Source organism: Oryzias melastigma, linkage group LG13, assembly GCF_002922805.2.
Source record: "Oryzias melastigma strain HK-1 linkage group LG13, ASM292280v2, whole genome shotgun sequence".
Classification (NCBI taxonomy): Eukaryota; Metazoa; Chordata; class Actinopteri; order Beloniformes; family Adrianichthyidae; genus Oryzias; species Oryzias melastigma.
The window spans coordinates 6,781,924-6,796,063 of NC_050524.1; the positions used below are offsets into that span (position 1 = coordinate 6,781,924).

The 14,140-nt window shown below is 38.6% G+C and overlaps 1 protein-coding gene across 4 annotated transcripts in view; it reads left to right on the forward strand.

Annotated features, from left to right (window-relative positions):
• Nucleotides 1-14,140, forward strand: part of LOC112149074 (rho GTPase-activating protein 42) — a 110,993-nt gene that overhangs the window by 89,312 nt on the left and 7,541 nt on the right. For 2 of the 4 annotated variants that reach the window (XM_024276527.2, XM_024276526.2), the window contains exons 7-19: nt 1,034-1,138; nt 2,494-2,623; nt 2,967-3,067; nt 4,973-5,082; nt 5,575-5,631; nt 9,379-9,457; nt 9,690-9,729; nt 10,041-10,103; nt 10,241-10,315; nt 11,725-11,809; nt 11,984-12,042; nt 12,551-12,656; nt 12,823-12,982. In XM_024276527.2, the coding sequence (XP_024132295.1) occupies nt 1,034-1,138; nt 2,494-2,623; nt 2,967-3,067; nt 4,973-5,082; nt 5,575-5,631; nt 9,379-9,457; nt 9,690-9,729; nt 10,041-10,103; nt 10,241-10,315; nt 11,725-11,809; nt 11,984-12,042; nt 12,551-12,656; nt 12,823-12,982 (1,170 nt within the window). The remainder of the gene's footprint in view (nt 1-1,033; nt 1,139-2,493; nt 2,624-2,966; nt 3,068-4,972; nt 5,083-5,574; nt 5,632-9,378; nt 9,458-9,689; nt 9,730-10,040; nt 10,104-10,240; nt 10,316-11,724; nt 11,810-11,983; nt 12,043-12,550; nt 12,657-12,822; nt 12,983-14,140) is intronic. The other 2 variants (XM_024276528.2, XM_024276529.2) reach the window with 1 other exon arrangement.

The window sequence follows — 14,140 nt, forward strand, 5'->3', positions numbered from 1 at the left end:
CAACTCCGGCATAAGACTGAGCGGCGCTTCTTCTGCGTTCCTGTCAGGAGCAAATACTGATACGCACACCTACTGCGCCCCCTACTGGTTGTTATTTATTTAATTTAAGTTCATATGTATTGCAACTCCTTGCCAAACTATGCAAAACTAATACTACAAATAATACGGTGCTTGAAAATATGTTGGCAGGACCATTGGCAAGGAGCAACCCCACCCCCTTTCCCTTCGTTTCGGAGCAGTGATGTTTTCTACATCACAAATACATTCTCATATTTGCTCCTACTCAATGATTTAAAATATTCACAAAAGCTGCTTTGAACTTTTCTTAAAACAAATGCTCCATCATCAGAAAAATGTCACAAGAAAAGGTAAAAAATATGATTTTCATTGGAGTGATTCTTAAAAAAATAGAAACAGCAAAAACAACTTCACTGTGAAATCCAAATCCTCGGACTGCAAGTAAAGCAGAAAAAAAGCAAAAACAAAAGAGTGAACTGGGACTAGATAAGGAGCTTCATCCAAGCACATTTGATATCTGAAGCCTGAGCCAACAAGTGAAATCGGTGGTGGTGTGGAAGGATTTGACGGAGAGCCGGTCTGTGTTTCTGAGATCCTCCGTGATCATTTTATTTTCCCTTCAGACACAAAACAAGACTAGTGCTTTTATTTCTACCGCAGTCAAGGGTGTTTGTTTGTTCTGCAGAAAAGAAGATCAATATCGGCCGGCTTCAAAGAGCTGGAACTTTTCTGAAAGTTTTATTTTGGTTCTACTATCGCCTTTGTGTGGAAATTGAACCCATGTTAAAGGAAAAGAGATATTCTGCTGCACATTTGACAGCTTATCAGTCCTTTTGAAGGCATGAAGATGATTTTACACCATTTACAGTTTATCCTTACAGGATAATAACAGTCAAATAAAAGTTCTTAGTTTGTTTTTTTTTAAGTAGACTTTTTAAGAACTCCTTATGTGTTTAGATGTCTCCACAGAAAGCATTTATGATCAAATAAGCTCTGAATTGTGTTCTCATTTCAGCTCCTGGCCTTTCTTCAGGGTCTGTTTACGTTCTACCATGAAGGATATGAGCTGGCTGAGGAGTTTGAGCCGTACAAACAGCAGCTCCAGTTCAACCTGCAGAACGTAAGTCTCGTCACCTCCAGGGTGCTGTGCGATCATCACACAATCTGACTCTTATCTTATCGTCCCCAGATAAAACAAGCAAAGTGTTCACTATTGGATAACCGTGGCCTCACAGCGGTTTCATATTTTAAGTGTAGTGTTGCAAGCAGTTCCTGTGGGCTGTTTAATGAAATTAACGCACACAAAAAATGTCTTAGGAGTAAAACTGCTGCTGCCATGCCTGCCTGCTCCCATTTTTAATCTCTGAGCTTTCAGATTGAGGGTCCAGATTTCTGTCTCACCCTAAATGTCAATGCAATTTATCTAAAAATGTTCAATCTCCAACTCCTCCTTTAGTGTTCTTCGACTAGCACTCCAGAAGATGAAACTGATTCAATCTGTAGCTGCGTTTCCATTCACTATGAAATTGGTCAAATTGGATTTGTGATAATAAATTCCCCTAATGGAAACAATTTTGAAAACGCTCGCATTTATTGATAAATAATCTTGGAGGAGGTGGTTTTTGACATATTTCACAAAACACCTTTTTTTCAATTAAATGGTTCACGTGACCAATACCTGGCTACCACGCTTGGCGGGCGCCACAGCATCACACAGCTCATCAAATGTTGATGAGTGTCATGCAGAATAATCACCAACCATGATTTCACAAAATCTCTTAATCCGTAACCACTCCCACGTAGCTCGCCGCTCCGTGGCCTGAAGAAGATGCAGACGTCTCCTTTGATAGATGATGAGCGCTAGTGCTGTGCATCCCCAAATAAATCAAAGTATTGTTCACATCTGTGGGCATGATTTTGAATGACTTATAGTGTGAGTTGGTTTGTGTTTATATGCATAATAATGATTAAATGGAAACAGTGTAATTGCAAAGTTGTGTTATTTTGACATTCCTAGAATCTCAATTTTGCATATGTATGATGGAAACCCAGCTACTGTCACAGTAGCCTTTTTCATACCAGGCTTATAAATGCGTGTTTGAGCGACCACTTTCAATGAAAAGTCTATGCAAAGTGTATAGTGTGACTGTACGTCACGTACTCTGAGGCCTTTTTCAAAACACAGAAGTGTCAATCATTTGAAAAACAATTATTGAGGGGAAATGAATAATTGCAGTCTGTGCCTGACCAGAATTATATAAAACGGAATAGAGCTGTGAAATATAAAATTAGCAAGATTTTCACCCCTTTGACATTTTGCGCCAAACCTCTTCCGACTGATATATACCTGTGTGAACACCATATGTGTTAAAGAATCCCTTTAATGTATTCTTGAACATGCCCGGTGTGTCAGTAGCAGCACTTTAAGATACAAAATGGCACCACAACAGTTCTTCCTGCATTTTTTTTGCTCAGACACGCAACAACTTTGTGAGCACCAAGCAGGAAGTAGAGAAGCTGATGGAGAGGATAAGGTCTGCAGACCAGGACTACAAACCTCCAGGCCAGTGGACGATGGAGGGCTTCCTGTATGTGCAGGAGAAACGTGAGTCCTCCTTAAATAGCCCCCCCCTCGCCTTTCAGTGATAAGTGCATGCTCTTACATCCATCACCATAAACATGTCGGAGCTCTCTCAGGCCTCAGCAGAACGGATCCTCTCACACAGAGCTCATAATTTATCCTGTTTACGGATTCACTTTGATGTGCTCTCAAATGTGTGTGTGCGCACGAGGGTGTTACCACAAATAGCAGATTTTTATCAGCAGCAACAAACAACTTTTGATTCATCATAATTTAATTGCACATTGATTTTTCAGGAGACTTTCAAGAAAGCCTGTGATTCAGAGCAAAACTGTTTTTGGCCCTACTGCTATCTCTTCTGTCGCAGGCCCTCTGGGATGCACTTGGACTCGTCACTACTGCACTTACGAGAAAGGCAGCAAGACCTTCACCATGAGCAACACGGAAAACAAGTCTGCTGGGAAACAGGTAGTTAACTGGAGCCGTGTTGCTTGAATTTATGATTCAAAAAGAAGAAAAGGAAAGCGAGTGGGGCAGGTGTAATCTGTGTGGGTGAAGCAAAGAAACTGCTTGTAAAAATGTATGGCTCCCGCCTCAAGGGGAAGAACGGAAGCTGTCAAAGTCACTGAACTGGCAAGGAAAACAATACACTTGTTAGCTTAAGCCAGACAGAAAACCACCAACGATAAGAAAAATCGACAAAATGACAAGTAATAGAAACTCTGGGATTTACAAGAACACAGGACATGGTTAGATAGATATGAAAAAACTCATGAAGTCCCACTCCAATCATCCTTTGATCCATTGTAAAAGCCTTTCCAGTGGTATTTTAATTATGATTATGTCATTTCTAGCCAAAATAAAGCAATTATTTATGAAATATAAGTTATTTTTGGGAGCTCAGAAGCAAGACGACTTGATCTCTGAGGCGCCGCCGCATCATTTCATGACGTCATCCTACAGTTGACATCAGCACAAAATCAAACCGCATCCAAGATGGATGTGCATATTGTGCTTATAAAATAAAAGCATTTTGCCGATCACAGCTTGGGGCGGGCCTGGCAGTGCAGACTCCTCCTGGAAGGGGCTGTTCACCACTTTGTGATGTCACAATGTGAGGACAGTCGTTTTTGTAGATTTGAAGGGGCTGGTCCTCAGAGCACAGGGTTTTAGAGGAAATAAGGGAATGGACCAAAATACCGCTTTGGTTGTTTTTTTGTGAGGATCTAACATTATAAAACACTTAAAATGTCAAAAAAGTTAATTTTTCACAGTATGTTCCCTTTAAGTAAAAGATATAGTCATCCTTTTATCTTAAGATCAATTTGCATAAGGTTGGGCCTGTTGTGTGGATCTAAATGTGTATTTATGAATGTAATTATGTACTGCTCCTGAGATCCCGCTATTGCTTTTCTCATAAATTAATTTATCCATTCTGTTCTAAACTACACAAGGTGCCCACAGGTCTCTTCCAAAAATAGCACAACTCACTTGTGAGCTGCATCTAAAATTCAATTTTATTCTGTTGTTATTTTTGTATTAAATTACATTTGCATTTACATAGATTTAAAGATTCAAACATCTTAAAAATATGTACATGATACATGAACTTTAGATAGGTTTAGGTGACCTCTGACCTGCTCTAGTTCATAGATCATTAGCTTTGTTAAAAATGCTGCAGATTTGGTCATTAGTCCAAAATGTGATAAGATTTGTTTAAAAATGTGTAAGATGATTTCATATTTAGACCTTTTGTATTTATTATCAGGGTGTATTTGTTTCAGAAAGTGGAGAACATGTCAAGTTTTTAATAGATAACACTTGTGAATAGATTCACAATCTAAGTTCAAAGCGGCTAATGAGAAAACTCTGATTACCCAGCATTCTTGCAGCATAATCGCATCACTTACACAAATATCGGAGACGTATTTTGTGTGTGTATCAGGCGATTGGTGCATACTATTGTAAAGATTTAAAGTTATTTTCAAGCTGTTGTAATTTAACGTTGTGCATGTGTAAAATATATTTTTTGTGTGTTTTGTAATTTTGTACACGTGAATACACAATTGCAAGTGCACACAGTTACACAAAATACTCACTCAAATACGAATTCCCTCCTAAGTTCAGTAAGTTCAGGGGGTAGCAATTATTTTCTATTGCTTCATTTTTTTAAATTAACAAAATATAAATAAATTAATGTCGATTTTTTTATTTTTTTATCTAATATAATAAATTAACAGGAGAGAAAATACTTTTTTTATCTGACTTTACTTGTATTTAAACTCAGCTTTTATACATGTTTTCTGCTGCTTTCCTTTGTGTGTGATGACTAAATGGTGTTTTGAATTTGATTTTATCCTGTTCTGCTTTCAGAATGGCCTTGTCCTGAATCAACCTGAGATGTTCAAGCTCAAGTCCTGCATTCGCCGAAAAACCGACTCGATCGACAAACGTTTCTGCTTTGACATTGAGGTGGCGGAAAGGTCTGTGAAACTTTTTCCAAAACAATCAGAGGGGCTTAAATCATTTTTATATTCAATGTTAATCCGTATATTGTATTATTTTTAGTTACTATGTGCTCTGCCTTTGAGAAAAAATATGTTTTCAATTTTTTCCTATATTTCTACGGATGATTAAACGATTTGAATACTAAGCAAAGAGTAAACACGATGTTTCTAATGAAAACTAACTTTTAGATGTTGATCAGCTGCATGAAAAATGTTTTTTCACATGCAATTAGTGTATTTTGACCTCAACTGATGCACCAACATGTGAACGTGCAGAAGCGGTTCAGGATGGATTAACATCTTCAGAGATTCAACAGGCCGGCGTTAGAAGTCTGCATCTCTGTTTGTGTCCTGCATGTTCCTCATGTTCTCTCTCCTTACAAAGCTTGTTTGTCTGTGCAACGTCAATATTTTTTTCTCCATTTTTGAATCCAGTTCCTCTCCTCTGTGTGTCCCGTGTCATTGTAGAAATGACATCTATCGTGGAACTCTTTTCAGGCCGCTTCAGTTTTTCTGTAAAGTCCGGTATGTGAACTGATGAGTGCTGCACCTTCGGGGTAGTTGCATGTGCTGCACGCAGGCTGCTAACGACATCATCCACCCAATCACCAGCCTAATTGTGACTGTCCTAACCCTTCACAAAATCAAACTAAGCTTGGTTAATATGCACTGAAGACAGAGTTGATCTTTTTGGCCACTTTTTTGTGTTTATTTGACTCATCTGTATTCCTTAAACACCCTGGAAAAGCAGAATCAGAGACTTAACCATGCTGAGAAATCTTTCATGAGCTGAGCTGACTGCGCCATGTGTTAACAAGGCTTGATATGAGCTCATCATGGTGATGTATGTTAATGTTCCACTGCAGCATGCTCGTATTGCTCATCCTTGTAGAATCTTTGCTGCTGAGCATGGACAGTATCTGCTCTTTATTTGCAGGCCAACTCATTTATCATAAACTGTGTTGCCCCCTGAGGAGCATGTTCCAGCCGCAAGGACAATGTGGGCCAAGCTCCAGTCAGCTTCGAGCCCTTCCATTTATCCTTATTATGATACGAGCATGCCGTTCCACCTAAAGCCCAGCCATAATTGAGCTGACCGTCTCACTTTCTTTGGGACTCGTTCACTCAAATTACCAAAGCTCTGGTCGGATTATGCAGATCCAACTGCTATCTTAGATTTGGAGAAAGCCAATAAGTATACAGGTACTCTAAGCACCTTTTTATGTGGGTCAAAAAAAAATTCTAAATAAAGTTATCAAGTGAACCAAATATTTCCTTCAGAGATGGTAAATTAGGGTGCAGGCTTGTATACCAGCCAAACATTTATGAAGAGGCAGCGTTTCTTAAGCCTAAGTCACAACTGCCCTTATGAGTGGATACGGGCTGTCTGGGGTGAAAAATGGGATAACCTATACTGGGCACGCAGGTGGCCTGCAGGAAATAGCAAGGTCGCAGGCTATTAGGTGAGCCCATACAGAAAAAATGTTCATGCAGACTTTTCTCTATGGGCATGCTGCGACCGACAGGTCGTAGCGAACACCTCTACAACATGCAATCGGTAATATCGGTTACAAACAGGCATGTCGTATAGATTTGTCTTCCCATTACTGCTGTTCATGTGGTAAGTGCTAGCTCCTTGGGTGTAGCCTGATTGTTACAAATTAAAAAAATTCTTGCATAGAGTAAACATGTTCATTACCTCTCTTGTCTCTGTGGCCTGTGCACATCTCATGTACAAAATGCCAGCTTTACAAAACAAGAATAAAGGTAAATACTGCTTAAAATAAGAGATACTATCTGCCAATGGAACAAGAAAATTTGGCTTGTCAAGACTTTTCAAAACAAGTAAAAATATCTAACCTCATAGGAACCACAAATATCTTAAAATAGTATATTTTACTAATATCAAGCTCATTTTCACTCATATAAATATAATTTCTAAGATTAATTTTCTCAAAATGTTCAAAATTATTCTTTAATTATTATTTTAGTAGTAAGGTTTTCTTGACATCTATCCACTGAGGATCTGTTTCTTCAAACCAGCCAAATATGCCAAAAACAAAAGTAATTTTCTCACTGTGCATTATAATTTTTTTGAAATTCTCGAATTGTGGCAAAACTCCTGCATTGATCTTGGCCATACCAATGTAACAAGATAATGTTACTGTTGTAACTATTGAGATTCTAGTTTCAAGTGTGTTTTTACTCATAGTAAAATAAAATCTTAGTAACAAGCCTTAATAATTAAGTACCAAAACTCTTAAAACATGGGAAATTATCTGACATAATATCTACTGAGAAGAATTATCTTACTACAAAAAAAAATAAACATGTAAATTCTTGTTTTAAGATAGTGCATCTCGCTTAGATTTCACTTTTTGGAGTGTAAGACGCATTCACTCACGGTCAGCTAGCAGCCAGTACTCGCAACCCTACTAAGTATTGAAGTTTGACATAAGACTGTTGTACGAAAGCGCCACCGGTACTCATAATTGTATGCAACTTAGCCAGAACTGCCCTAAAGCTACATTCATGATATGAGCAACACACGTTCAAGCGCCCACTTCTAATGATAAGTTTATGCATAAATGCACGTTTGAGGCTTCCGTATTCAAAACTAGGCAAGTTTCTATGACAGTTTTGGGGCTCTACGTACAAAACACGCATTGAAAGTTAAACCAGTTGAGCTTTGATGTTGTCCCTTTGTCTCTTTAATTCATGGAAGTGCCAACCGCAATTATATGACACCAAGGCTGCATCCAAATTCTTCCCCTTCTCTTTCGGCTTCTCTCTACCCCTCCAATTGTAGGGGCATTTAGAGGGGTAGGATGCCCGAAATAGTTTTTTTAAGGGCTAACCCTCGCAGCATTTGGAAGCAGAGCCCTCTGCCACATGGATGTTCCTCAGGAGAAAGACATTTCTTTACATGGTTCTGTTCTTAAGGACAAAAGTTTACATTTAAATCAAAGTAATGACTTTTGATTTAGCATGACTTTCCAAAGCTATTAAACCGATTTTATGTATTTCAGAGAACTAGTAGCTCCACGCTAACGTAGCTGACTGGCGACTATTGATGATATTATCGAGTGGGAGTAACATCCAAACTTGAAGACACTATTTTTCCATAACTCTCCGATTGGAGGGCTAAATGTAGGGTAGGGAGAAGAATTCGGATTTGCACCAAGTCTTTCATAAATCGGAATAGAGCTGGGAAAGAAAAACGGCAATAAGTAGCCAGGGCGCACACCTTACTAACAACTGGAGTGTTGCAAAAAGTCACCATGTACGTCATAAGTGCGTGTAACTCGCAATTATCTTTACAAATACTTAACAATACACTTACCACACATACAACAATTTTACTTTTTATGTTCATGCCGTCCCTTAAGGTGGCCATACGAGCCTCAAGGGCTGTGAGACACACCTGCGTGCCCCTAATTACCGTATTTTCCGGACTATAAGTCAATCCGGAGTATAAGTCTCAGGAGCCACAAAATGCATAGTGAAAAAGAAAAAAAACATATATCGCTCTGAGGTATAAATCGCATTTTTAAGAGAAAAGTTCAACATAAAATAAAAATATAATAATGTCTTGATGCAAATAAGAAAAAAAAGTGTTTAGATTCTCAGCCATGTTTGTTTTGAATGGAACTTCTTCTGCGTTTCTGTCAGCAGACAGCAGCAAATACTGATACACAAACATACAGTGCCCTGTTAGTGGAAAATACGGCTAAAAAGACAACCGGTTGTTGGGAAAATAACAAATACGTCGCTATAAGTCGTACTCCTGGCCAATTTATAGTCCAAAAAATACGGTATGCGTCCTTCACGAGCATGGACCACCCCAAAACCCACAAAACCCATAAGAGTCAATCCCTGTATGGGTAGATGTGACTAAGGCTTGAGTTGAATGGTAGCAAATGCACCATCTTAGCACTAACTGTCACTAATGAGCAAAGTAAAATATTTTTAGCATTTTGATCACAGTGTGGTTTGTCGCTGCATTTCTATAGAAGGTGTAGATGAGGCTCAGATCAGATTCAAGCTTTAAAGGTGACAGGTCGTGAAGGTATATGCATGTTGGGCGTGAAAGATGATTCACTCTAATATTAATCACCTGGAGCTTTTAACTGAGAGTGGGATGTGAGAGGAGCGAGGACACAAGTCGAGCCCCTTCTAGTAGTTGCGCCAGACAGTGTAAGCTCGCTCCTTCCTGGTGTCCCAGGACAATGGGATTCAACTGAGGGCAGCTTCTGTCTTCAATCCTTCCAGGCACGGCGTCATGACACTACAGGCGCTATCAGAGTCCAACAGAAGATTATGGCTCGAGGCCATGGACGGCAAGGAGCCGGTAAGGACGTCTGTGATATATATGTATTTTTTGTATTAGTGGTTGAATTCTCATTGAAGGAAATTGCACTGGAGCTAATACATTTGCCACTAGCACCCTCTGTTGGTGGATTTAAAACAACCAAATGACATCATCAGAGCTAATATTAGAAGGTTGGAAAAATGAGGGTGTTATCCTAAAGTTTGAAGCAAAGCGGTAACGATATTTTTTTCCCTAACCCCTTTCTTTCCAGATTTACAACCTACCAGCTATATTAAGCAAGAAGGAGGAGAGTAAGTGTCTTTAAATTGTTTTTCAATCCCTGCCGCCTTTAACAGACACACATGCAGCCTTTCCAGTAAGTTACAAATGTATCCAACAAATAGGCAGCATCATTAACTCCAGCAATCGCTGCTCATTAACACAATTATTTGACATGCGCCCACTCGGCTGACATCGCAGAGCCTTCCAGCACAGGGGTTGCATCTTATTAATCTTATTAGTTTGAGCACAGGCATAAGGGAGAGCTGATTATTCCCACACCATACGCAGTTAACCCGGCCGGTCACTGACATGGCAGCCCTGTTCTTGTGTTGTATTACAGCTTATCTTAATGAGGCCGGTTTCAACTTCGTGAGGAAATGCATTAGCCTGGTGGAGAAAAGAGGTAAGGCCTTTGGAGTCGCTCTGCTTTCATGTGCGGCACGGTTTTAAACACAGATTGCAACTGACAAACACATAGATGATCACATAAATTCCCATGTTTTTTTATTGTTTCCCCTTCACTTTCTTGTCACCACACAGGCATAAACACAATGGGTCTGTACAGAATCGGAGGGGTCAACTCCAAAGTACAGAAGCTGATGAACACATTTTTCTGTAAGTGCAACACTCTATTTTATTAATGGGGTTTTTGTCATTCTGTGGCTATGGGAGCTCAAATAAACAAACAGCAGCTTCTATTACTGTGAATCTGTTGCTTCTGCAACTGCAATGTGACCTCTCAAAGTGAGGGAAGAGCTCCTCTCTGTGGCGTGCTGGTGCACCAGCCATCATTCTTTCTTTTTTTATTAAACCTGAAAATAAATTCTGATTGACTTCCAGAAATCACTCAACTCTAGATTAGTTAGTTTAAATTAGTGGGCCCCAATGTTTTTTAGGCCACGGACTGCTTTTAAATGAGATGTAGTTTAAAAAGACCTGTAGATATTTTACAAATGAAAAAAGATTTGATTAAACAAAGTTGATCATTTTTAGATTTGGCTTCTGATTTGTAAAATTCAACATTACAACACAGTTCCCGCTCAGATTATCTTTCAGGGCAAAAATATTAATCACATTTTGTTTTTATTTTTTGAGTAAATCTTGATTAATTGTGTATTTGAGTATTTTCTGTGCTAACATTTTTTATCATATCATCTAATTTAGCTTTGCTGAATTCATGAATGTATTTTTTACACATTGAATTTTCATTCTTTGTAAAATATTTCCAGCCGGTTTAAACATAGACTTTGTAGTACCCATTAAAATGTGATGTAGATTTTTTTCTTAAAGACCCAGTCCAAAGAAAATTGTCTTTTTGTGTTTATAAAATGTTCTTGTAGCATTATTCTCATAATAGAGTAAAATAATTTACAATTAAAACTGTGTTTGAGTATTTCTTAATTAAAGTCACGTTGAATCAGAAAACCGCAGACTAGAAAATGTTCAGTCTAATAACCCCATTACTGAAATGGGCGGGTGAATGAAACAGTCATCATAAAAGTTGTATTTTATAAATATAATTTTAAACATAAATCCATCATGTTTTGCAGCTTTAATATCACCATGTGACATTGGAGAATCAGTGGCTTCATATAATTCAAATTGTGATGTGGGAACAGCAACAATCGCAATAAATCCATATTTCATTTCTCCATTCCTTACTGGCTTTTTTTCTCTCCAAAGAAACTTTCCAGCGACATTTGTTTATTTTTGTTAACTTGGGGGTTTTAATTTAGTGGCTGGAGCAGCTGCTTTAGTGGATTATTTACGAGTAAGGCGGATGTGGTGGACAGAATCCAATAGGTTTTCAAATAAAACTTCTTTCAGAATCAGAAAATAAACAAAGTGTAAAAGTTGTCTTATGGGTTGTTTTATCTTTTTTGTCTGCGGAATGGTCCACAACCTGGGGCTTGGGAACCACCACTCTGAATACTCAGTATTTTTAGAACAAAATTGTGTAATTTGTTCAGTTTTTAGCTTATTTGCTGCAGTGATTTGAACTCCATACGATTTGTTTCTGACAGCATCAAAAGCACCAGTGGATATGGACCTGGATCCAGAGATGTGGGACAACAAAACCATCACCAGCGGTTTGAAGAATTACCTCAGGTCAGCTCGCCCCCCCAGCAGCTGCATGTCCTTCACTGTCAGGAGTCATCATCGCCTCCATAATGCTTCCCTGAAGCACCCCCCGCTGCTAGTCAGTCATTCAGCGCCACCGCTGACTGAAAGAGGACGGCGTCACCAAATAGCAGTAAATTACAACTTCTCTTTTGTCATCAGGTGTCTCTCTGAGCCTCTGATGACTTTCAAGCTCCATAAAGATTTCATCTTGGCCGTCAGTAAGTTATGAAAGCTGCACCACAGAAGCACGTTTTTGTTTTCGCTCGTCACGTCTGTAACAGCTAGGAATTTTTCATTCAGAGAAATAGCATTTGAGGCGTGGCATTAGCATGAAAACGCTCTGAGGCGTTTATGTGAATTTACATCCAGCTGTGAGGTTCCCTGTGGGTGCTAAAACCAGATCCTGATAGGAGGAGAGCCTAAAAAGCTAAAGACTGAGCCAATTAAACAGTTTCTGTCTCCGAAAAAGCCTTCATGCTGGGAGCGCTATCACTCAAAGCGTATCAAAATGAGATGTGAAATTGGTTTGATTAATCTGCACACATCTACATCATCTCTTTAGATGTATTTTATGTAAGTAATAAGATGGGATTTACAGTATAAAGAAATAGGACAATCCTCTTTCTCTTTTGTTACACTCATTAGATGGGTTCAAATGAAAGTCTGTAATTAGCATTTCTTCATTTTAATCCACCGACTCTAATTATTCATTTTCTTTTTTGTCAGAGTCTGATGACCAGAACTACAGGGTGTGTGCCGTCCACGCTTTGGTTCACAAGCTGCCGGAGAGGAACAGGGAAATGCTGGAGTTATTAATAAAACACCTTGTCACGTATGTGATGCTCTCATGAATCTGAGGCACTGCGGTCTAAGTGCTAAAACTAATTACTTTGCACATTCCAACATTTTTCAGTCGTGGCTTTTTGGTTGAAATGTCTTGCATGGAGGCTGTTGGGGTTCCTGTTTTGAGCCACAGTTTTTATTTTTTATCCTTGCAGAGTTTCTACACAAAACGAGTCCAACCTAATGACTGTGTCAAACCTGGGCGTCATCTTTGGGCCCACTCTGATGAGATCGCAGGAGGAGACCGTGGCGGCCATGATGAACATCAAGTTCCAGAACATCGTGGTTGAAATACTTGTTGAGAACTGCAACAAGGTGACCGACTTTAGACCTCAACACTCGACTCAAATGGATTTTTTCACAGTACAATGTTGCCTCGTTTATCACGAGGGTTATGTTCTAAATAAAACCTTCGATAGTTGAAATCCACAAAGTAGATAGAATGACACCAAAGATCCGATCGCAATTGAAGGTTTATGAAAGTGTTGCAAACTGAAAGCATTCTGTACAGGAAACGCAGCAGAGAAGAGATTTATGGACATGGCCAGCGGCCAATAAGGAAGCAGAACATTGTGCGGTGTTAAAAAAAAAAAAAAAAAAGAAGATAAAATGCAAAAACTGCAATAGCTAACCTGCGATATAGCAAGAATATTTACAAAAAACTGCATGTATGTACTATAGTTTAATTTTTGCAATTGGAATTTTAGTATATTTTATTTATTTTGCAAGGAAATCCTGTGATTCAATGCAATAAAAACGTTTTTTGGGAACCTGCAGCTGTCAAAAAAAAGAAAGAAATCTCAACCTTAGAGTCAATTTACATTAAAAAAAATAATTGTACATCAGTATTGCATCAAATCCTAAAATGCAAATGTTTTACTTTCTCGGGTCTAGCTTTAGAGGATGTGTCCACATTGACTCACTACTTGGTGCACTATATAGGCCATTTGCTTTTTTTTTTTTTCATATTTACAATCCAAAAAATCCACTGCCCAGGTAATTTCCCAGAAGTCTCTGCAAAAACCAGTGTGCTTTGATGCTCATTAGACTGGTCAATACAGACCAAAATGCATTGTGTTTGAAGAATTTATTTAAAGACAATAATCTTTTTTTTAAATTATCCAATGTTTGATCTTTAAAACACAGTGAATTCATACATTGTCTTTGTAAATTTTAATATTTATTAGGTTCTTTCTTCGACAAATGGTCGACATCATATTTAGCGAAGAAAAGTCGTGAGAATGTGTCAAATTTGTGTTCAAATCTAGGACACTTATAGTCCCACACTATGAAGTCTTTAATGGGAAATGGTGAGTAAATTCAGACATAATATGTAGTTATCCTCCTCACCCATAATGCAACATTCATCTGAAAATGTGTCCCAGAAGTGGCTGAGTTTGGTCCCTTCAAGAGACTTCACGATGGAAAAAAGACTTTTTTATATTATACTGCAGGTGATTTAGTGCTGAAGGT